Source organism: Eriocheir sinensis, chromosome 34 (genome assembly GCF_024679095.1).
Source record: "Eriocheir sinensis breed Jianghai 21 chromosome 34, ASM2467909v1, whole genome shotgun sequence".
Lineage (NCBI taxonomy): Eukaryota > Metazoa > Arthropoda > Malacostraca > Decapoda > Varunidae > Eriocheir > Eriocheir sinensis.
In genome coordinates this window covers 12,261,880-12,287,434 of record NC_066542.1, presented here as the reverse complement: position 1 = coordinate 12,287,434, position 25,555 = coordinate 12,261,880, and the positions used below count along the sequence as shown (strand labels likewise).

At 38.7% G+C, this 25,555-nt stretch overlaps 2 protein-coding genes across 9 annotated transcripts; one reads left to right on the top strand and one right to left on the bottom strand.

Annotated features, from left to right (window-relative positions):
• The first annotated feature begins 364 nt into the window (after nt 1–364).
• LOC127007099 (transport and Golgi organization protein 11-like) lies at nt 365–12,726 on the top strand. Of its 8 annotated transcripts, none has more exons than XM_050877706.1 (8): nt 365–620; nt 3,420–3,594; nt 5,409–5,547; nt 6,331–6,426; nt 7,065–7,162; nt 7,691–7,845; nt 9,798–9,815; nt 11,593–12,726. In XM_050877706.1, exons 2-8 carry the CDS (start codon nt 3,421–3,423, stop codon nt 11,801–11,803), a joined length of 891 nt encoding a protein of 296 aa, XP_050733663.1. In that variant the 5' UTR covers nt 365–620; nt 3,420; the 3' UTR covers nt 11,804–12,726. The 8 variants fall into 8 exon arrangements, with proteins under 8 accessions (XP_050733663.1, XP_050733660.1, XP_050733662.1 ...); XM_050877703.1 differs by having other exon boundaries at nt 366–535; XM_050877704.1 differs by having other exon boundaries at nt 368–535; nt 5,409–5,532.
• Nucleotides 12,727–21,930: 9,204 nt separating this feature from the next.
• LOC127007098 (uncharacterized) lies at nt 21,931–24,666 on the bottom strand. Its single transcript, XM_050877702.1, has 2 exons — nt 24,338–24,666; nt 21,931–23,722 (listed from the first exon to the last, which is right to left on the bottom strand). Exons 1-2 carry the CDS (start codon nt 24,459–24,461, stop codon nt 22,845–22,847), a joined length of 1,002 nt encoding a protein of 333 aa, XP_050733659.1. The 5' UTR covers nt 24,462–24,666; the 3' UTR covers nt 21,931–22,844.
• Between the last annotated feature and the right edge of the window lie 889 nt (nt 24,667–25,555).

Sequence of the window (25,555 nt, the reverse complement as noted above, 5' to 3'; positions counted from 1 at the left end):
AAAATGAAACAAATAAAGCCCCGCACATTGATCGCATAGAGAAGCCACACATGTACCGTCTCGCATGGGGATGAAATCACAAAAAAAAAGGATAATATATAAAAAAATAAAAATATGCTTGATCTACAACAAAAAGAGAAAAGAAAGGCTTGCTCATTACTGCTGGAAACGTATAAAGTCATAGGCGAATGTGATTGATTATAAGGGGGATGAAAAGGGCAATGAGATAGGTAAACATTTACTTATGGATTAAACCACAGTTAGTTTGAATTACATTGAAGAAACTGGTGAAAAGTATGACACTACATTTATTGATAGACATTGAACACAAAATTAGTAGATGTAAATACTTCATTCAGATTCCGGCCGAACAGTCCCGCGGAGGAGACCCAGTGTGTGATCAGCTGGGAGGTCACAGTGTGTTTGAAGGGAGTGTGTCGGGCAGTGTGTGTGTCCCCCGCAGCACCCGGCCCCCGCCTCACCCTCACGGCTCCTGGGTGCTCCTGACGTGCCCTGGCGTGGCCCGGCCTGCGAGGTGGGTGTGGGGCGGGCGTGGCAAGGTCACCCCCACGCCAGGTCTTATCAACACAGCCCTGACGTGCACTGTTATCGTTTAGACGGTATTCATTTCCTGTATTGCCTCTTCCTATTATTTTGTTTTTCTTCCTTGTGATAGTTTCAGTTCACTTGGGTGTTTTGTGGCCTTATTTGTTGTGCAAGTGAGTAATAACCATAATATACCCAATTCCCAATGCAATGAAATGTGGAAACACTGGGGTCAAGGAGGGCAGAGCCCCCATTAGGTTCCATATACACCCGTCGTTTAGTGAACCTGGGGGGGTCAAGGTAGCTAGAGCCCTCCCATAAGCAAAAGTGTGAACACCCATTGTATATTAGCTGTGGTGAGTTGTGGGTTTTGGCTGCCAGCGTGCCACTGGTCACCATGGGCAACTCCACTGTCCAGGGCTACACAGTTGGTTAATTTGGAAATGAGATGTCAAGGCCTTAATATTGTTAAAACTAATTGTAATTAGAATGAGTAATCACCAACACAAGGATCAAAGGCAGTGAGTACCTCTTAAACTCCTCCCTAAACTAATATCTGGAACTTAGGCAAAACTAGCATTGGCCAATCCAATCCTGCACTTAACTGTCAGAAATTCCAGAGTCGGGAGAAGATTGTAGCTGAAGGTAGCTGGACACGATTGCATGGCAGGGCTGGCCCGATATATCCATGGCACATGAACACTTGGCCAGTCCACATGGACTTGGTCTGGGTATTTGACGCAGTCAGCCAGGGTGTTCTACAGTTACTTTTCAATAACTGAGAATTTTATGCACTCGTGGGAGGAGGTGTGTTCAGCTTGAAGTCTGGTATAAGAGAGAGGCACGGTTGCATTTCAAACCTCTGACGTCAATTATGATTGCCCACGGCAACACTTGATTTTATCTGAATAGCCTTAGAATAATAATTCCCAAATATACAATGTATACAAATGGAATAACTTCCACAAATATGACCAGTCTGGACCCAAATATCATGGTCCTCTTATGGTTATTAATTTTCAAAACACATGAGGCTTTAAGACATTCAAATGAACTAAAAACTGTCAAATGGATGCTACTATATACTAAAATAAGAAACGGCAATGAGGGAAATATTTACCATCGTTAGGACTCGTTCGTGACCTGCCTCCCTCCCTCCCTGCCTGCTTGGCTGCCCGTGTCTCTGTTTGCCTGTTTGTTCATGCCTGCCTATCTCTGCTTGACTTATAATTATCATCTTGATCCATAACTGTCAATGTATTCACATAATCAAGTAAATCTCTCTCTCTCTCTCTCTCTCTCTCTCTCTCTCTCTCTCTCTCTCTCTCTCTCTCTCTCTCTCTCTCTCAAGAATGGGTGAGAATGGGAATAAGCTCCCACCTTCAGTGGTCCAGTGTAACACGATTGACTCCTTTAAAAACAAGCTCGACCGACACTCCCTTTAACTTAATATTAACTAGAGTTGAAATTCAAATTTTTGGAGCCATCTGATTAATGTAAAATCACTTAGGTTTAAGGACAGACCACCTAATCTGAACCATGGGGTCTGTGTGGTCTGATTTTCTATGTAAATTCTCTCTCTCTGTCTCTCTCTCTCTCTCTCTCTCTCTCAATAAGGCACATTCTATGGTAAATATACAGAATTACACCATCTCACTCCAGTGGTAGAATTGACACCTTTTCTAGTGCATTGTAATGCCCCAATCAACATTCTTCATAAAGGTTTCAATTGTAGTTTGCTTGTTATACTCAGATAAATATAAATTTCCACACTTAGACCCAATACTGTCTGCCGCTAGAATCCATCATTGCGACTTAATGGTCAGTTTTGCCAATTATCTTACTAACTGTTGCTGCTCACCTTAAAAAAATAACTAAGTATAGCTTGCACTGTTAATAAAACTGGAGTTAATCTTTGTTTCACATCCCTGTAAATTTTCAATTGAAGGACATAAGTTTCCACAATTTTGAGAGTAAAAATTGAATCTGCACATATCATAAGCTCTTGAACATGTCACATTTTGGTGCAGAAAGTAAAAATCAAATAAATTTATGCTGGTAGTCTCTCCGAATCATCTCCAACCACTCACTAACTTATACACTGGCTTCCCACCTGCTGCTCTCTTCTGTCTTTCCCTTCATTAATAGATTCCTATTTATTTCATCAGCGATAAGTTACTTTCCATAAGGGAGATAAGTTACTATCTCTTTGGTTTATGCAGGGTTCTTTTAATTTATGAAAACATGGACTGGTAGTACATGGGTTCAATGGGGATCTTTTTCCCATATCTTGAATTTCATGTTATTTTGGATATTTACCATTCTTTTTGCCTTAATATCCAAATAACTTACCATATGCCCAGGAGGTTCCAGGAATACTTCATGTTCTGAGGCAAGGGTTCAGGCAGATTGATTAATATTATACCCCTACACCCACAGCATCAAGTTCATAGTTAACATGTCAGGCTCATCACCTTTTGACATGCTCATTGCATCCATTGTGCATTATTATTATTGTTATTGTTGTTAACTAATTATTATTGTTATTATCTATTATTATTACTATAATTATTATTATTATTATTATTATTATAATTATTATTATTATTTCATAAATATGATTCTTAGGAGTTGTGATTGTGATTGTTCTTGCATAAATTTCAGTGTTGAAGGTTTTCCTCTTCACTGATAGATGCTTTCATATAATATGAACTTGTGTTTTGTTGTTGTTGATGTGGCACAGCTTGTTTCTGCACTTTTCTTATTTAGTCTGGGTGTGCTTATCACTTTATTTCATGCCACCACTGCCAGTGCCAGTGCAAACACCATCGCCTCAGTACCTAACAAACCTGCCTCCTCCACTCTGTTTCCAGCATGGCGAAGAACAGCACCAGTAGCAGCAGACCCCACACCTGGGATTCCTCTGGTGTTTCTTTCACCTCCTCCAACAACTCCTCCACCACAGCCTCCACTTCCTCCACCCAACTACTGTCCCCTACTGATGGTTATGATGCCCCCACCATCTTTTATTCATCTGGCTTTGAGCGGGTAGCTACTCCACAGTTTGGTGATGCATATTGTGTTGATGGGACAGATTGGTTCCCTTGGTTTGAGGTAGCCCTCTGCAGTCATCACAAATAAGATTATAGTTTATAGTAGTTTGTTTCTAGCTTCATAATTTTATGTATGCTAACTTACGGGACCTATACACTTACCCAGCTATTGGTAGTAGTACCTTTCTTGGCTTATGATGAACTTCTACAGCAACTATTCCTTTGGAAACAAGATAGACTGTTCATATAGCTGCTGGTGTCTCTTGCTTGCTTGAATTATAGGCCAGTTATGATATCCGTACTATAGTCAAACCATTTCAAATAATCTGTTGAGGCATTGGATTCTGTGGGTCCTTTCCTCCACTCTGCTCTACCACACAGTCCCAACACCTATTTCTCCCTCTCATATGAAAGGAAGAGATTGGTGTTGGGACTGTGTGGCAGAGCAGAGGGGAGGAAAGAACCCACAGAATCCAATGCCTCATCAGGCTATTTGAAATGGTTTGACTGTAATATAAAGAATACAGTGTGAGGTTTATCTCTTTCTAGTTTGTTTGGGGACTCTTTGTGTGGACAAGGTAGTGTAGTCGCCACGTCTGGAATTTTGCCTAACAGTTTGTCTTTTCATTTGCTAATTTAGGCGAGATAATGTCTATGTATTCATGGATTTTCCATGATAAATTTTGTTGACACAAATTTATTCCTGATTTTATAGATATACTATTACACTAGTCCCACTATTAAATGTAAGACTACTGATGAGCCCCCTGTTACATAAAGCAATACCGACAAGTCAATATCTTTGTATAGCTGTGTCCATGGTGAAGTGGTTAGCATGCTTAGCTATGAATCCACATGTCTGGGTTCGAATCTGGGCCCAGGCAGTCGGCATGCAGCTCACCCTGCTCTTCATCATCCCTCTCTAGTTGGTCGATAAATTGGTACCTGGGGAAGGTAAACTGTGGTAACCCGGATGTCACACCTGCTGTGTCATGGGGTAATAGGTTCTTACTCACCACAGGCTCAAGGACCAATGCAACGAAGATGAGCACCGAGGCCACAGGCAGCTGTAGTGGATGCCCCCAACTTTGCCTTCAACTCTACCTTTAACGTTTCCTTATCTGGCTGGTTTGAACTCGTTATGTTGGCAATGACTTTCCTGGTGGTTTCTGTGCAAAAAATTAGTTCCACCTTGGCTGAGTGTGTGGATGTGGTGGAGGAGATTTCTTCAGAACCATTGCTACTGCTCCTAATCATATATGTTGCTGTTCTTTGTGTCCTGTGCTTCCTTGCTGTTCCTATGCTTTCGGTCACATTTTTCACTTTAATTAGAGTGCCTTCTTTGGTGCATCAATTGTAAGAAGTATGTAGTAATGATGCCAGTAGCAGTAGTTGTTGATGTTCTTGTGGTCATTGTAGTAGTAGTAGTAGTAGTAAAAGTAAGGTACCATTGAACAGTGGCAGTAATATGTTTTTGTTTTTTTGTTTTTTCAAGAAGTGCAAATGTATGAAAGTAAAAGCTAGAAGGGATGAGATAAAGTAGTCTGAACTAGCTGTAGTAACCATCACCATACCTGAGTGCTACATACACAAAAGCTTTTATCTGTCCCACTCATTCCACCATTGTTCTTCCCTCCACATCCCTAGTGCAACTGTTCCTCTATGCATCCAGGCAGTCTACTTAACTGTTTATTTCTCAATACTCTCATTGACATGCACAATAAACATAATTAAGAAAAAAATGGTACGTATATAAATAAGTCTTCATTGAAATTCCATGTTCTTCATACCATATACCTTCTTTTGCAGATGTCGAACATAACCAGCCCTCAGCGGTTCTCGGGTACAGGCACATATGACCACTTCTATGATGGCCATTACGAGCCAGACCTCAGCACCCAGATGAAAGTCCCCAAGAGGATTCGTGTCACAGGTGGGGAAGAAAGAGGTGATGGGACGAGGAAGAGAAGAGGGGAAGAGTGTTATGGTAGGCTTGCTATTGAAGGTGTTGAGATAAATTTTGGGAGGGAAGGAGAAAGGTAATATGGGAAGGAGAGGAGTTCTGTGTTATAGAAATTGATTTTTGGAAAAGAAGGGGAAAGAAGCAGGAGGGACTGATTGATGGGAGAGAAGCTTTTGAGAGGAAGGAATAGTACTGTACTCATGTAAAAGGTGACTCCCCCTCCCCCCTCAAAAAAAATGCAAAATGTTTGATTGACAAATAAATTTAACCCACAAGAGAAGGGTGTTCACATAAAAGTCAAAACTTTAACCTTGACTTGACTTAAAAGAAAATATTGAAAAATGTTTGACTTTTACATGAGTATATACAATAGTAGGTGCTGAGAGGTGTTGTGTGCAAGAGTTTAATTGAAATGTATAGAGGAGGAGGAGGAGATTATCAGAAGAGAGGTTAGGTTAGGAGAATATAAAAATGAGGATGTGTAATGCCAGTATTTAATTAAGAACGGATAAATAGAAATTAGGGAGGAATAAGTAATTTTAAGTATTACAAGTAAATATAAGTATCACCAGGAGCCGATACCACTTAATTAAATACTGGCATTACAGATGTACCATGAAAATATAATGTACTGTTAAGAACTGGGAGAAGGAAAAATGAATTGGAGAGGTTTGAGGAGAAGGAAGGACAGAGGCTCACGAACAGTATGATGATAAGAGGTCCCAAGACATATATTCACATTCACGCATATTTTCCCTCTCTAAATAGGGGACAATGATGACGATCCAACAGTCAACTGGGCAAGGTTCAACGGCGTCAACGAGAAGTTCCAGATGAACGTTCCTGATCGAATTGTAGTGGCAGGTAAGGGAGGTGAAGGTATTGGTGGTGTGATTTCCCTAGTAAGGTAACCTATCTGAATATGTGGTAAAGCTACAAACTGTGTGAGTAATGTAATTGTTTGTTAACCTTTCATTCATGTATCTTTTAAGCCTAATGATATGATTTTCTTGGAACTATGAACTATGAAATGGCTATGGACCGGCAACAGTGGAGGAGGCTCATATCCTGTCCAACCTCACCATAGGGAATAAATGGATGTTAAACGATGATGATGATGATGATATGAATATGTTATACACTTTACCTCAGTCTTCAGACCATTTTGCATGTTGATATATCTGTTTCATAAAAATCATATAAAGTTGGGAGCAGGAAATGAGGATGAGAAGAAATCCAAGAAAGGAAGATAAAAGGAGAAAAAAGCTTAAAGGATAACAAGAAAAGGGAAAGGCAACTGATATGAAAAAGATTATGTGCTAAAGCTTTATAGTGTGTTTGAGTGTGTTTCAAGCTGAAAGGAACACAGGGAAGAGGGTGAGGATCTACGTAGAAAGATATAAATGGCAAGTGAGAAAGGTATGTGAAGATAGGGGGAAGAAAAGAAACAGCAAGCAGGTATATGTAGTGAAGCCAAACCTTGTGTTGTGTATGACTTGCAGGTGGGGAGCAGCACATAGGGACAAGGGGGGTGCCAAGAGAGGTGGAACTGGAGAAGTCTATAATGCCACAGCCTGACCCATCACTCTACAGGGTCCAAGTGAGTATTTTGTAGTCAATAAGGGAGGTCCTTGCATAAGGGTTCCGTAGATTTCATGAACACCAGGGTAGCACTCATTCACGGTATTTAGTGACAATCATGAGACTCATTGGCAGTATCAGCATATGATTTTAAATATATAAATTTTTAATCCCTGAGGAAAGAATGTTCTTTTTAATTTATTGATTGAAAAAGGACATTTCTATCGCCAAACAGTATTAAACCAAGACACTATTGTTATACATCTAATATGCACTTTTCCCCAACACTTCTGCCACGACCACCCCCCAGGGCCTAGAGGGAAGTTCCCGTGCAGCAGCAGGGGATCAGAGATAGAGATATAGAAAAGTATTCCCTGCATCTTTTAACTTTGTCATTTACTGTTTCAACTAAAGCTAATGAATATTTCTATTATCTTTTCTCTACTCCCCCTTACATCCATGAGTTTCACCAACTGCTGTGTTTTTTGTGTGTATGAGGTCATCCTACATTCAGTGATATTAATACTCTTATGTACATTGCCGTCAGACACCACCACGCAGCATCACACTGGACACCTACTCCTACCCCGGGACTGAGGACCTCACCCCTTCAGAGGACCGGGAGAGCAGCACTCCTGGCTCCATCCCCACTATGCTGCCCCGCCCCTCCTCCACCACTGCCAACAGCTACATCCACCCAGTGTGAGTGATCCTCCCCAAGCTTAGCACTTGTTCTGTTATGGTTATGTTCTTATCACCATTGTTAGCTGCAAGGATTTAATAGATCATAGTCTTTGTTTTTGTGTGGTATCCAGGAAATGTTCAATATAATGCACTCTGATATTGCTCTCCTAATTTAGTGCAAGAAACCTTGTGCTCAAACTTATCCCTAAGTTAGTGGGATGTTAGTGGAGAGCACACATTTAATTAAAGATCGCTGGATAAAAAAACAAGGGGTAGATTCTGTTTAAAAGTTGAACTAATATGAAACTAAAGTGTATGTAGGAAAGTGAGTTTTAGGAGTGAAGATGGACAACTCTTGGGATCATGGAATAGATGGGGGAAGGGGGACGTCCTCAAGTGGCAGGAGACACAAGACGTGACTGTTTCGTTGCTCAGTTAGCTGTCAGTATGGAGTGAAAGAAAAGATAGAGCATAAGGAGGATGGAGGCTCTTAACTAGCAAACTATTAATCAATATTATCACCAATAGTGACCGTAACCTTGTTCAGTTGTTCTTTCCTGCATTTAAACACAATAGTTTAGTTCCCTCTCCTAACATAACCTGCCTCACCCTTGTTGTGCTCTTGTCATGGCTTCAAAAAGCATGGGGAAAGTGCCGCAGCTGATTGTCGCCAACAACCAGGGTCTTACTTCTGGGCATGAGGCCTGTGTCTACCCTACTGCAGTTCTTTCCATATCTGTTCGTCCTCCAAACCCGAAAATATAGTTTGTTCAGAGTGGCAGCTGAGCAACTCACTTGGAGGCAATTGTTCAGCCACTCATTATACTCACCACCTTCCAGGGCTGCTTAGGAACCTTTGAAGGTGGTGAGGAGCTGTGGGACTCCCACTCCCTCCTCTCAGCGCAGTAACCTCCACCTGTAAGGCCCAAATTTGCTCCCTTTTCCAGCAAAGCTCCATGTACAGGTTGCTCTTAGCCATTGCTAGCAGCTAGCTAAGCAAGCTAACCACCGAGAAGCTGGTACTTGTCCGCTCTCAATAAGCAACTGAGGTCAACTGTTCTTAAGCACCTTTTCATCTCTTGCTGGGTTTCTGCTGTTGTCTAAAATATCTCGAAGTTTATGTTACCTTCCAACTCAAATTTTTCTTTCCAGTTACTTTTATCTGGTCATAGTCATACTGATCTTTTAGTCATGTCTTTGTGCTGTCATATCACTCTCCTCAAGTTGCCTTTTCATCTTGTCTCGTTCCTCTTCCAGACACTGAATTTCCCTCTTCTCTTAATCTTGATTGGTTATTGATTAATTATATATATATATATATATATATATATATATATATATATATATATATATATATATATATATATATATATATATATATATATATATATATAATCATTTTTAGACTTGTTACCTCCCTTGTTTGTTTGGTGCAGACAGAGAAAGCTGCTTTAAACCGAGTCCGCTCTTCAGATTATTCGCTTGCCTGTTCCTTCAACCAAGTCTGAAAATCGCAAGAGCCCATACTTTTTGTATTTCCTGATATTTTCTTTATGCCACTTTCTCTGTATTTTCTGTTTAACCTTGGTCCTCCTATATATTAGTCATTTTTAGTGAAACTCTTGAATTCCTCTCCGTTCGTGTTGGTGAACATTGCCTCCTCAGCCGCCATTGCAACAGCTCGCCACAGAGATCAAGCTGCCACGATGACACTATATTTTTGGCAAGTCACGCACACCTTTCCCTTTTATCACAATAGGCTGGTGATCTCTGAACTGCTCTTTGGTGAAGTTTCTGACACGGTGGTGTTTACTCTGCCGATGCCTTGCTCTATTGTGTGTGTGTGTGAACGAAAGAGAGAGAATGTTTTTTCATAAATGAGTGCATGTGTAGATAACCAGTTGCATGTCTATTTATTTGTGCATGTAACAGTCTTTCAAAACTTTAATCTTTCTCTACAATTCTTTCAGGGAGGACCTGGATCAGGGGTATGTTTTTTTTGTCTCTGTTTTCACACAAGCCTCCACAGTCTGTCCTCTTTGCCTTTACCTTCTTGTCTTTTCATTATTTGAGCTTCACTTGACAGATATCTTGAGAAAATTTGTATCAAGGTTTTTTTTTTGAGAACAGCTGAAAATTATTTATATGTAATCATTGAATTTCTAATCTTCTTTCTTGAGTAATGAAAGTTTAATGTGTTATTGCAAGTGCAGAACCTTGATTTTTTTTCTCAAGATGACCTTATAGTTTTGTTTTGTTTTTTGATAGGTAAGGGTGAAGTTGGGTGCTCTCTCTCTCTCTCTCTCTCTCTCTCTCTCTCTCTCTCTCTCTCTCTCTCTCTCTCTCCTCCTATCTATCTATCTATCTATCTATCTATCTATCTACCTATCTTTCTGGCATGCTATCCTTAGTTATGTGGTGTTACTATCTTTTTTGCTTGTATTGTTGGCATCAGCTGTGTTCACTTAACTTTAGCCACTGAACCACAGAAGTTGGTTGCTAATAGTGCTTTGAGCTGTACGGAGGTGTGTTTCCTTGCTAATCGCTGATATATTGCTGTGATGAGTGCTGACTTGTACCTGATTTGTAGGCATAAGTAAATAGCTGCAAATGGAAAAGCTCGTGTTGTAAAATTATATATATTAAATTGTCCTGTAATGGGACAGTGCATAGAGAACTCATTTTCTTACTTGATAGGGTTTACTGCCTCTTTCTTTTAAGAAATTATGAATAAGCATTAATTTTATACTGGTATTAAATTTACAGTCACAGGGAAAAAAGAATGAATGGGAAACTTAATTATACCTTTACCTTTTATATATATATATATATATATATATATATATATATATATATATATATATAGATATATATATATATATATATATATATATATAGATATATATATATATATTATATTTTAAATTAATCACCCTAATCCCTCTCTATTGGGAAAGAAGTCACTAGAGAAAAATTATGCAGGAAAAATTATAAATATCTATCTATCCATTGATCTAGTTATCTGTAACTGTATTTCTTGTCTGTTGTGTATCTACCTATCTTTTTATTTCCTTAGCTGTATCTATATATATTTGTCTCTTGCCCATCTTATACTCTAGTCCCTTGCCTATCCACACTAATGTCTCCCTGCCACCACTGGGCTGACCTCTTCACTGAGCTCCTTACCTTATTCTTACTGCACTTCTTTGCTGTTTGTAGAGATTCAAGGATGTGACAGTTAAACCCATATGTAAGAAATTTACTCACCATCTCCATTTCTTTCTCCACCCAACCTTTATCATATTTACATTTTTGTTTATTTTTTTAATTCTCCATCATCATTTTTCCTTTTCTGTTCTCATTTTATCATTTTCATCTTTCTTGATCTTGTTTACAATTCTTTTCTCTTCTCCCAGTCCCTTCATTCTCCCTTGTACCTTATCAATCAGTACTACAGTGGACCCTCTGTTTAACATGAGGTAGGTACCAAAAGAACTAGTGTCCAGTAAAGGTGTTATGTCAGTGGGATTTATTGATTTGGGACTAGAGAGTAACACCTATTACTAAAATATTTCACTCAACATGTTAAACAGAGGGTCCACAATTTCCTCCATCTCCTTAAGTCTCGAATCTCCTCCACTATCCCTCTTTCATAATCATGCTACCTTTTATTTTTTATTTATTTATTTTTCCTCTCACCCTTCTGCTCTCCTCCTCTCCATGGACCATTCCCCAGTTACTTTTCATGACTTGTCCACACCCCAGACCAGAGCATGGAGGTGCAGGTGGAGTAACAACTGACCTCAGCCCTGGGGAGGAGGTGTCTCTGCTGCGGCGACAGGTTGGGCGACTCAACAGACGTGTGATGGCACTTGAGCTCGACACACAGCAACGTGCACACCGCGAGATGCTCATGTACACCCTTGGAGCAGCATACTTCCTCATCAAGGCCCTGTTGTGGCTTAATCGCAACTGAAATAATGTGGCGGTGAAGGTGTTGAGGGTGTCATGAGAGGGAGCAAAGGGTCTTTTAGCGAGAGAGCTGTTTGGTTGTGTAGATGAAGAGAAGACGTGGTGAGTGGTTTTGCAAGAAGGAGGAGGTGGAGGTGGTGGTGATGAGGATTATGCTGTTTTTAGATGATAAGATGGAAGTGGTGATAAGATGGTGCTGAGGGTACTTAGAATATTAGTACAACAACTTATGTGGTGGCAGTGATGTTTCTGCACTTGCAAAGTAGAAAGGAAGTTGTCTTTAGCACTGATAGTGGCTTAACTCTCTTCTCAGCTTGGCAACACTATCTTAATCCCTTACGACACTTAATTGGGATATCATTTACAACTGAGCTGGTGATAGGCTTCTGTAGTACTAGGCAGCCAACCAGCTATGCATCATCTCTTCAAGGACAGTAATAGGGGTTGTTTAAGATGCAGGAATGTACTTAATGAGGGTACATATATAAAACTACATATTCATTTTGTGGCTGCTGAGTGCCTAAGCAATAGAGATCTAGCATTTGAGAGTCTACTAAGGGACCACTTGGTAAAAACTCTCCTGTTATGCCAGTCTGCTAGAGAGCTACGTGTTCATACCTCTTCTTTCGTGTCTGTCTTCAGAAAATGACGGTACACCATCTCTCCAAAGCGCCACCACCATCTCCACTATCCCTTCTTTTTCCTCATCCATCATATCCACATCCTATCCACCTCTTCTTAACACTCATCCTCCTCCACTTGCTTCAACTCTTCCTACTCCTCTTTTCATCTGCATTATCTCTTCATTAATTTCTTTTACACCATGTTATTCTCATAAGTAAGGGAGTCAGTTTGGAGGAGTCAGAATATTTAAGTATGGCATGTGGTGTTAACTCCCAGTGATGATGATTATTAAGTTCTAGGCCAATTGTTATATTTTTACGAATTTTAAAAATGATGTGCGGTGGGTCACTGTCGACAGTGTGCACGTGATGTCAGAGTTTAGAAACACGGAGGTATAAGAAGATTTTTTTTTTTTAAATCTCTCTCATCACTCTCTTTTTACCAAATACGTATTATTAAATATATTTAATTACATAAGAAAGAAAAAGAAAAAGCTTAAGTTTATTACCTTTTTTTTTATTTTTATCATATTATTTTTTATATTTTTGAATTTTGTTTTATATTGTTTTTTTCAGTGTTCAGTGTCAAGGTTCTGATGTTCTAGTAAGAAAAAACAAAAACATTGTTTTGGTGTTTTGGTGGACCGAAACATCCGTCCGGTTGAGACTATATCCCGGTGGTCTCGGTCGAACCGTCCATCTTTGATTGAGAATTCAGAGATTGGATTCCAAAAATCAATTATTAAAAACTAATAACTATATCTATGCATAGATATAAAATGTAAAATTAGCGTTTAAGAAAATGTTTTTATTTCTCACAAAATCTCTCTCCCTTTTTATTCATACTGATTTTTTATCTATCGGAACATCTGTGTAACTGTTTGTATATATATGAATAGACTATGTAAGTAGACCTATATGATGGCTTTTTTTCCCTATCATTCCAATTGTACACCTTCTCATTGTGTTCTCCTATTTTTCATTTCTTTCTCTTTTTCCCTCTCTCATAGCTAGTCAGGCTTTCTGTGTATACATAGAGTCGTTATACACATTCATCATGGTCTTCCTCATTTGTTGGTTTCATTTTCCTCTTCCTCCTGCTAGACACTTGCACATGCAGACACACACACACACACACACACACACACTTTAGCTTTAAGGAAAAGTTGGATAAATGCAGATACGGAGACGGGACCACATGAACGTAAAGCCCAGGCCCTGTAAAACTACAACTAGGTAAACACACACACACACGAAAGGATCATAAAGAATTGATGGTCTCGGTTCTTGGGAGTAAATTATCTGATATCGGAATGATAGTTTAAATTCAGAGAGATTATCGTATCTTTCAAACTTACTCAAGTTTTTTTGGTAGGGCAGTGGATATTATATGGGAGAGAGAAGGATGGGTTGCCTGCATCTTTATATGTCTTAAAAATACCAGTGACAGTGACACACCAGAGGCTACTTTGAAATCTGTAAACCAATATGGGAATGTTGAGGAAGATGCTTAAAATGAATGGTGAACTATTTGACAGGAAGACAGATGAGAGTGGTCATAAGGGACAGAGTTTCCATAAGGAAGACTGTAAGAAGTGGAGCATCACAAGGTTCAGTACAAGGGGAGAGGCCCTTAACAAAACAAATGATGAGAAAGACCTGGGAGTTGTAGTACAAAACAACCCAATCCATAATACTCACTTCCTCTCTCCACGTTGTTGCCAGCAATTTTCTCTCCATCCAACAATGCACTACCAAGCTTTATCCAAATCTTTTGAGAGTGCCAAGTTTCTAAGTTATGATAGGACTGGCAGGACACATTGATTGTAAGGCTTTCTCCCGAGAGAGTAGCAGGTTGCTATTTGTGATATCACTATCTTTACCAAAAATTCTCTATCTTGTTCCTATTCTCTCTGATTTATTTTGGGGGAACTGGGGTAGCACTCTTTGTCCTAGATACAGGAAACCCCAGTTTTTCAACATTTCTCTTTTGACATTTCAAAATACCTACAGTACTCATTTCCATTTTTTTTCAACATGCTATCCCCTCAATTTTACACCCGATGTCAATATTTAAGACATGCACCTGCCCACCAGCTAATGAGTGCTGCTGGTAAATAGTCAATTTGAAGCTTTTGCCATACACTTATGGTCTCTGTCTGGCTGATTTGACCTTGAGGACAATTAGCACTATGGCTCAGCCCCAAACCTCAACTACTACTACTGCTGCTATATGTTCACCGGCCTGTCATCAAAAGTTAAAGTTATTCAGACATGAAGCTGGTAATGGTCACCAAAATAGCGAGATTTAAAGATTCTGAGCTCAACTGTGTCAGTGATTTTGAAGGAGTATAAGTACTAGCAGTTGGCCTCTACTAGCACAGGCCCAAGCTATTTACTGGGTACCGGGACAGGAGACACAAGAGTAGTTAAGATGGAAAATATTCTGATTAGTCCTGGTGCCATACCTCCTCAAAGAGTTGTGGACATATCACAGGCACATAGTGATGGCCACTTTCATAAAAATTGTCAAGTTGGCAATAAAGTAATAAAAATGCATATTAATTTTCCTAGCATTACGCAAACCACACAGGATGCAAACTATCAACTCTAAATACATGAATTGACTGTATTATGAAGTATAGGAGAAATTTTAAAACTGCCTCTTGAAAGTTCTGGTTTTAGATTCAGATACTAACACAGGCCCAGAAAATTGGAAATTATTTTTAAATGGCTCTTGTGAAGCATCAGTGGATGCTTACTTAAGTTTGGTATGAATTTGCCTTATGGTTTAACATTATATAACATGTAAAATATGTATATGTTAGACATTTGATATATATACAAAATACCATAATGTGCTTTCAAAATGCAGTTTATCTCGTATATGATGTAACTGATTGATGTATTCATCCTATTTACAGTCAAACACTTTAGATTTTGGGGTAAAGAACAGCTGGGATTTTTTATTGATATTTAAAAACAAATATTTTAACTACAATGCACAGTCTGCACACAAAAGCAGCCTTATTTTAAAGTACCCCTTAGAAGGCCTAGATAAATGTTAGCCTGGAAAGTTTTAACTGTTACATGAGTGTAGGTGACACGATGCACCCTGCCTGGTCAAGTGAACCTGGCCCCTTCTGCACATCCTCACACGCCTACAGAACTTCTTGTGTCTGTGTAGTCTCAGATCCAGCTTGGAGGATTGAGAATATTTTTGCACTAAAAATGTCAAGTGTTTTTGCATAAGGTTAGGTTCTGTGGTAATGATTTGTTATAAGCTTTACAATTGAGGCCCCGTGTGCCAGAGGGGTGTAACCCAAAAATTGGCGGTTTTGAGTTATTGCCAGCTCCAGCCACCAGAGGCATTCACAAACCACGTGGTGGTAGATTTCAGGCAAAAAGCAGCTCTGTGTTCGTGGTACAAAGGCTTGAAACCAGGTGTTTTCATCTGATCAAAACATCATGTTTAGTTTGTGGAAGAGGGGCGGACTCGAGAGCCAATGGGAGAACACACACCCCGCTGCAGCCAATAAGCGCGCTCGCCTTCCCGCCAGCTGACTCAGTCATCCTTTTAACTCCTACGCGCTGGTGTCACTTCGGGTTCTTAGAGGGCAAACTCAAAGGAAGACAAGTCTACACAACTCTACATTACATGGAGCTAATGACCTCGTGCCGTGATAATAACCCCTTCAAGGTTGTGGCGATGAGTAGGCAGGACTTCTTTGACTTTGATGTATTGCAGAACCATGTCACCAAAGCGGGCTTTACTGGAGCAGGTATCAAGAATGGCAGGGTCTTCATTGTCAACAAGGAGTAAATGATAGGGATAATGGTCTAGCCTGGTTATAGTGATATGCATGCACCCGCCCCCATCAAGTTCCAGAAAGGCTGAGGACAGACCTATGACCCTCACTTCAACCTCTCGACTGTTCACCTCCCATTTAAAGTACTCTCATGGTGTTAAACTGAAGGCAGATAAGGTCAGAGACCTTGAGTACCTCTCCAAGTTCGTTGAGCCATCGTATCAATCCTTCTTCACGGATCTATTTAGAGCTCAGGAGCAGATACCTACTCAGGTGGGGAGCGGTGATCAGGGGGATGACCCTGATCCCAATGACCCCAACACCTACTAATGTCCCCCCCCCTTCAAGTCCATCAAGTTCATTGTCTTCTCCGGCAATGATGAATACTCAAACTATATCAGTATGAAATATGTAATCAAAATTATGTATTTCTACTGGTATTTTCAGGTCTCAAAACATAAATTATGCATATTTTCCAATTTCACAAATTTCTTAAAAATTCAAAATCTGTACCTAACAGGCTGAAATTTACACACAGTGCATATATTATCGTATATTTTTTTTCCTGTATATCTAAATTAGAAATATTGCAATATTTTAGGGTTGGCTACAGAATGGGGTAAAAAAACAAATCTTACTTAAATTTTATTTAAATAAAATTTACGCAAATTATGCATAAAATGGTAGATCTAGACTTGGTGATTATTTTGATATATGATAATAATGCATTTTGTACTATTACCTACAAATTTTCGTTACATAACTTTAACACGCAATTACTCAAAACGCAATATTACGGGTTACGCCCCTCTGGCACACGGGGCCTCAATTATGGTAGTAAAAAGCTTTCAGAAGATAGGTGTAATTAAGGCTATAAAACATATAAGTGCGAAACCATAGTGACTGTAAACATTATTTATGCATTTTTGCAGTGTTGAGATGTGGTGGTGTGTGTTATGCAAGTTTTGTTCTTATAAATAATTTGAGGAAGTGGAAGTGTGTGAGGATTTAAAGTTCAGTGCAAATTAATATGAGATTTAAAAATGAATAATGGGAGATAATAATGTTACGAATGGTAAGATATTAGTGAATAAACTTTTATGGCATGATATACTCCACTTGGAAATAAGGCAGAGATTGTTGAATTATAAATGTCTTCGTTAGATACCTCTCTTTTAAGAAGTGTGGGGTGATTGCATGATTCCTCCACACCCCTTGAGTGAAGGCAAATGGGAAGATAATGACAAAACCGTTCATCAGGGATCGCTGGAACTGCTGTCTTATGATGTCTTTGTATGCTTATAATGATACTATTTTCAGTTCAGAAGTTGAAATTAAAGCAAACAGCTGAAGAGCATGCCTGTGGAAACATGTTATGCTAAGTTGTTTGCAGCATTATTTGAATATTAATCATCTGTTTATACAATGTAACACTAAATTTCAAACATCTGAGGAACATTACTGTTTAGAACCAGTTCAGGTATATTTTGTTATTAATATGGTTAAAAAGTAGTCTTGGTACTTACCCTGTTCATATTTCCTCAAACAACAGGCAATAAAATAAAGTGTATTCATCAGAGGTGGGTACTCGCTAATTTTTTGTTCGTCTGCAATTCACAATTCCGCTAACCTTGTTGGGCATTCCGCTAATCGCTAATCCACAAATTTTCAGGCTTCGCCGGTCTGCTAATAAATTTTAGTCCACTAATGAAGTCCGCAACAGTCCACTAACCCTTTATTGATGGTTAAAAACATAATTTCCAAAAAAATTGTCTTACAATTTCTTTATTTTATATATTTTTATTCCATTTTAAAATGTAAATCACTGTGAAAATATCAAAATAAATCAAATTCAAATACTGCAAGGAATACGTCTTTAAGACTCGGTGAGTTAATGTAAACTGCCTCCCACACCGGCAAGACAGTTCTAGAATATTCCCCCCCACGCAGTCTGGGCAGCCTGCTGCCTGCATGCTGCACAGACCGGCTGCACATCAGACAGCTCTAGAATAGGGTGGCCAGATTTCTGGAAGTGAAATCCGGGACGCTTTAATAAAAAAACATTTTCTGGGACAGTGCATGAAATCTGAGACATTTCTGGGACAATTTTATTTCCAAGACGAATCATTAAAATCCGGAACTGTCCCAGAAAATCTGGGACGTCTGGCCACCCTAATCTAGAAGTTTCTCCACACTCAAGGATATTCTTGAATTTCCCAGAAATTTCATTGTTGGCAGTTTTTGAAAGTTTGCGTTTGCAGACTATATAGTTTTGGCATTCCGCTAACTGCAAATCCGCTAATTTTTCAAATTTTCCGCTAATGCTATGCAGCAAATTTTTTGTTAGTCCGCTATTAGCAGATTAGTGATTAGCGGACTTAAATTGTGGAATCCCCACCTTTGATATTCTTGTATATATATTGTAGAGTGTATGTATTTAAAGTTTGCCTGACCAAAGCTGGAATGAGCTTTCTTCACATTGGCCAAGGTAATAAGCAATGTGTAATCCCATGAACTCCTTTTAACTCCAAGATAGAGGGAGCAATGTTTGAAGATATTTGTCTAATTCATTAGCTGAAAGATTTTTTCATTAATCATTGTTGCCCCAGGAGTTTATTTGAAGCCAAGGAACATCACATACAACTTACTACTTTGGCTAGTGAATTAGAAGGCTTTCTTGGATATAAATTGCTTCTTTATTAGACACAGAACTTCTATCACCCACTTTTCAAGTAGTATCTATTCACCCACTCTGCAAGTAGTATCTATTCACCCACTCTGCAAGTAGTATCTATTCACCCACTCTGCAAGTAGTATCTATTCACCCACTCTGCAAGTAGTATCTATTCACCCACTCTGCAAGTAGTATCTATGTATATTGACTGTCCCACCTCCTTTACTTCTGATGACTACTACTTGTCATTTGAGAGGAATTACAAAACTTTAGAAAGGGAGCCCCAAACTTGTGATCCATCTGATTTTTAACATAGCAGCAGAAACTTGGCCTCCAGTGTCTCAAAACTTAGTAGCTCCACTTGTTAAATAGCACAACCTTTTAGACGTTGATTAGGGAACCACATCTACCCTAAAGACAGGACTGGTTTTAATACAATAATATGTGCTGTTTCAATGTGTCACCATGTTGTTGGCTGAATTTATTCTAGATTTGGCCACATGCCTTGAAGACACCACAGTAAAACACTGAATGTTTCTCTTGACATCATATATTTTTCCTCTAATCTGACACCTTACCTTTTGCTGTAATATTATCTGTCTAATCACCCTTCTTCTTACAAGTCATGCATTACACCCTTTCATTCACTTTCTAATCTTCTCTGCTTATTACAAATTGTGAAGTAGTGCCACCTGCTCTGTGTTGCTTGATATCAGGCTATTATTTATAAAGAAAATTACCACAGTTTTATATTATATTCCATTTACTGTGTATATTTATGAGGCATAAAATTTCTAATGCATTTGAAAAATAGGTCGTATAATGCATTTCACAAATTTTAATTTGCAACACAAGATACTTTTAAAATGAGTTTTATTATTAATTCACTTATTGACTAATAGTCAGGTAGGACATTGTGAACTGTAATCAGAATATTTAAGATACTTCAAATCATGTCACTGCGGCACAGAATAGATTCCTACACTTTTTAGAAAATCATCTTGTTTCTCGTGCTTTTCATTCTCTTAATAGGAGTTAACAGAACTTTTTTCCTCAGGTAAGATTTCATACTCACAGTTTCCCCTCCAACATTTCTTTGCAGCCTCTCTTACTTATGGTGACTAATTTTTAACTTGTCCCACTTACATGCACTTCTAATTATAATGTGATGTCTGTAAATATATATTTTTATGTGTGGGTATGTAATAAAGCGTATCATGAGATGTTTTGTTAAAAGGCGGTGCAAAACTACGGGACTTAGTGTGCATGTGTGTGTGCATGTGTATGTTTGTGTGTCTGAGTGGGTGTGGGTAATAAATGTTGAGGTAATCAAAGAAAAAAATTACACAAAGTGGATGAAATTATTGCTGACATTAACTGATGAGTAAAAAAATAAGTTGGTTTAAGTTCCTTGTACCTTTCAGATTATTACTGAGCTCATTGCACCCCTGAGATTATTACTGATATTAATGCTTTGGTGTAACTATGTTATTCTACACCTTACACCCTAATTAAAGATTGAAAGCTTGTTGATGTGACTCTTTCAGTTAGAGGATGTGTTGGGATATTAAACTTGATAAAGAAATATGTAACGTCTGTGAGACACTGAGAGTATATTTGATATGTCTATCTAACTATGTTTTCAAGGTGTATGCATGTTTAGGAAATTACAAAAGGGAAAGACATTGCCTAGGTATTGAATATTTTTAAGTGTTAAGGGGCTGGAAAAAAACATGTAACAGGAAAAGCTTTAGATAAGTCCGTCTCTCTCTCTCTCTCTCGAGAGAGAGAGAGAGAGAGAGAGAGAGAGAGAGAGATGTGATAGAAAGGTCAAAGGTTAAATGCTCTGTAGCATCTTTGTTTGGATTATGAAACTCCTGTTAGGATGGATGTCTGGAAGAGGACACTGAATAATGTGAGTGAGGCTTAACCATGAGCCACTGTAATTGCTGCATCAAGACCACATACCTCCCCCAATAACCTCAGCATGAAAATGGATAGGACAATGAGTTTGGGATAGATTTTAATGAAAAATAGAAATATATGATAGCTGGAACATAACATCTTGCAAAAAAAAGTGATAAGCGAGCAAAGGTTTATGTACATCTTGCTTTACATATATTGTGCGGGTAATTTATATTTGGTTGGGGCTGTATTTCTCACAGTAATGAAATGCATCTTAAATGCATTTTCCTCATATAGTTAGAAATGCAGCAATGAAGTTGTTTGTTCTGTAAACCATTTAAGCACGTCGTTTCTAAGTGCTTATGCTGTGCAGGAATGGAGGGAGCAGTAACATGTGTTCATTATTTCCAGACATGACATCAAAGCAGTTGGGCTAAATTGATAGTGTGCCTTATGTGTGATGAGAAAATATTATAATCCAAACAAACTTTCAGGTACACTGAAAATATTTACTAAATTTGATACACATTTCACTGGAGCTTTGAGCCATAAAAACACCATCTGTTTTTGTGTATGTGTGTTTGTATGAAAAAAATAATCTTTGCAAATCACATACAAATACAAACCATCTTTTCAAACATCATAGTCACCAAGAATTAATAACAGACAAGATTGGCATTAGGAATGAGAACATGAACCTATACAGTGAAATGTTCTGTAATATTTGCATACTTTTTTCTTGATATGAAAATTGGCAGTCAAGTGTTCATCATCATAATCTTAACACATTTCCAAAGTACGGTTAGAGATTCATATTTCTACCAAAAGAATAACAACAAATTACAGGAAAGGAAAAATGACCCACTGAGATAGTCTCAATGCTCATTTACACACTCTTCAGATACTGTTACCCCAGATTGATATGCTGCAACTTCAGCAGTCACTAACACTATAAAAAATTATTTGAATGAACACTGATATTTAGCAGATGTATACATATGGTAGTTAATAAATTTGGTTAGCCCAGTGATATGTTGCTTGCTGGTGTGACACAGTTAAGATGTACAGTGCTATATATGTATTGTGAGGGCCAGTATTAGTTTCTTAGCTAATGTCAAGATTGTATTATTCTCTCTCTCTCTCTCTCTCTCTCTCTCTCTCTCTCTCTCTCTCTCTCTCTCTCTCTCTCTCTCTCTCTCTCTCTCTCTCTCTCAATTATTTTCTTTTCTTTCATTGTATGATATTTTTGCTCTGGAGTTCCCAAAGCATATATGAAAGTTTATTTCTTAGTGAAGATTTCCTGATGTTTATACTTCTTTAGTGTGTGTGTGTGTGTGTGTGTGTCCATCTGTCTGTCTGTAGATTAACTGTTCAGTTACATATGATAAAAAAACACAATATAATGAATAATGTCATTGAAAGTTGGTTTCATTCCACGAGCAATTTTTTCATCACTATAAACCACCACTCATTAAGTGTATAACCCAGTTGTTCCTAGACTACTTCATATGGCAACCATTTAACTTTCATTTAACCCTCGATCACAACCCCTCTCCACTGCTATTTTTGTAATTGAAAGACTAATCAGTGTATGAGTGCTGTACAGTCACATCATACACCACAGTCACATAATGTACATCAGTAATAGACTAAATAGTTATTCGACACACAGCACAACTAAGCACTAAACTACCACATTGGTTAATATGTAATCATGATAATATTTCTCAGGGTAAATATTACACATCAAAATTTATAAAATAAAAAAGTAAATTAAGTTTACAAAAATTATCTGAGAAGGTCTGATCCTTGAGTTCAACTGTAGGGATAAATGTGTCAGTTGAAGGAAAGTTGTTGGAGATTCAGCTAAATGCTAGAAATCTTAGGAAAAAATAGACATGACTGAGTTTTGCTAAGGTGAAGAATAGAAACGGCTCAGTTACAAGCAGAAATCACATAGAAAGTTTCACCAGTAGGCCATAGCATATTAGGCTAGAATCCTGGTGGGAATTGGACCAAAAAAGTTGATAACTGCTAGTCTAAACTGAGAGACATATGTTTGATGGACCTCTCACTTGCCTCTTCATTTTCATTTGTCTGTGTTTCCTTATCTGCTGTTTGATGTTGCTTGACAGGCCAACGGATGTAGTCATAGTCATTTTCTTCCTCATCGGACTCATTGGTGCCCTGCTTATTATTTTCTTTTTTCTTTTCATTTGTCTCTTCTTTCTTACTGTCTTCCTGATCTTTCTTTTGTGTTGGTGTAGGCCTGATAGGCAACTCTATGTACTCATACTCATGATCTTCGTCTTCGGAACTGGGGGTATTCTGAGACCGTGGCCTCTCAGGGTGTGGTTGAGGAGTGCAGTTGGATGGGAGTGGTGGCAGTTGGAGATCTTTCCTCCTTTCAAAAAAGGTTTTGGGGTTTGAGTTAGGACAGGGCTGAAAATCTTGAAGGCTTGCCCTCTTAGAGCTTGGACAGGGAGGTGGACAAGTGGATGGCAATGCTGGTTTGGGGGACCAATTCTTCCTTTCAATGCTGGTTCTCAATTCAGGAGCAGGAGAAGGGTCTGTGTGAACTTGGCAATTATCTTCTACTTTCTTAGATGACTGACTGTTGTGGTGGGAAGGGAAAGGAAAATACTGAGAGACTGAGAGACTATCAATGAATTTTCTCGGTTTAGTTTTTACCTCATTGTCTTTCTTCTCAATGTCCATTCCTGCTTGCATTTTCATTGAGTAAATATTGCATACTGTATAGAGAAGCACCACCAACAGGAAGAATGTGTTGAAAATGGCAAAACTTGTAATCCAAATATAAACTGCACTCTCTCCTCCCCCACCAGTCACAGCCTCACTGGTCTCTCCTGTGTGAGCTGCATGGTGTGTTTGGGGGTCTTGAGTGGTTGTACCTGTAAAGCAACACATGAAAGCTTTAGTTCATGTATCGTTTGTTTGTGTCAAAGTTTTAAGAATGTGATTGTTGCCTATTATATGTTCACAATGACTACTTACTTCTTCATTCTGTTCCTCATTTACTTTCCCTTTGTACTAAAAATTTTGACTTGTTTATTTCTATGGTCAGTTTCTCCAAGTAATTTTGGAATCTTTTTTATGATTGCGCAGAAGCAGCATGGCCCTTCACCAAGGTTTTCATTACCAGTATTTTTTTCTTATTCTTTAGTTCCTGTGTTTTCTTTAGGAGGCATAAATTTGTAGTATGTCGTCCTTGTAGGTGATTCATATTTGGTTTGGGCAAATTTTCGTTTGACTATTTTTTCTTGTCAGATTAATTGCTTACCCTCCCCTCTATTATTTTTTTGCATTCTTTGTGATACTCCTGAAAGGTTTAATGATGAATTCACAATGATTTGTAGCACAGGTCACCAAAGTGTGGTGCATGTTTCCAAACCAGAACAGGAATCTCAATAAATCCTCCATGTTCACTAACTACTTATTAAGGATGTTTCAAAGATTACAGTAAGTAGGCAGCCACTCCCAGCGGTGCTAATTTACGGTGCACTTACCATCTCCATGAGCACACCCACGGGCCAGCAGGAAGGACAATGTGAGGGCGACGTGAAGGGTTCCCTTCCTTCCATTTCGGTATCCGTCCTTCGCGAGGGAAGAAGCGAGAGAGAGGATAGCCATTCTGCGAACTCGATCGATCTCTTGTTTCTTCTTCGACAGAATTGGACCGCTTCCTGCCCAATAATTCAATCACCAATACGTAGGTGATGAGCTTCCACGACCACTGTCCAGTCTCGCCACTCCCGCACGCACAGCCGCTAGTGGCTACAGCGCGACGCCCAGACTGGGTGCGGTGTGACGGTGTCCCATGGTAGGGTATCACAGGATGCAACGCCTGACGTCACCATCCTATCGCTGCTACTTTTAAGGGACTGTGGTAGCAGTAGTAGTCGTAGTAGTAGTAGTAGTAGTAGTTGGGGTCACAAGCAGAGTTTTCATATTCGAAGACTCATGAACCATACATACCTAAAACAGCCAACGGCTGACGATGGTGTATTAGCCTGCACACTAGTTAATATATATATATATATATATATATATATATATATATATATATATATATATATATATATATATATATATATATATATATATATATGTGTGTGTGTGTGTGTGTGTGTGTGCTTTCGGTCTCAGGCAAAAAGGAAGATACGAGTGGACAGATTTTTTCCGGGTTTTTCGGGATTAATCAATTGACGTAATTAAGTAAAATTCATTTCCAGGGGATGGCTGATAACGTTGAGTATTATCTCGTCTCACTATATCAGCTTCCTCAAGGTTGGACGTTTTGTAAAGATCGTTTCCGCCAGTTCTTTTCTCCATCCCAGTTTGTCCGCCCTCGTATGGAGGAGTGAAAATACCTCCTTAATATATGTAGGAAAAGCCCCCAGGTGTTATATACGGCACTCGAAGCCCAAGGGAATTTATCTTTCTCCACACTCCCTGTCGCCAGTGGAATTTATACCCCTTTATGGTGATGTCAGAAAATAGTTAAATTTCTCATTGCTCCCCAGAAACTATAACTTAAAAAGCAGCCATTAAAGTCTTTAACTTTAGCTTCATTTGCTCCTTTCTTTACAAACGCATATTTGGAGATAAGCTGAATTAAGGGAGCTTTTACAAAACGGAAAGTTTGAAAAGATATAAGTGGCGGGCATCATCAACAAGCAAGTCAGCTAACAGAAAGTCATCTGTTATATGGGTTTATCAAGGCT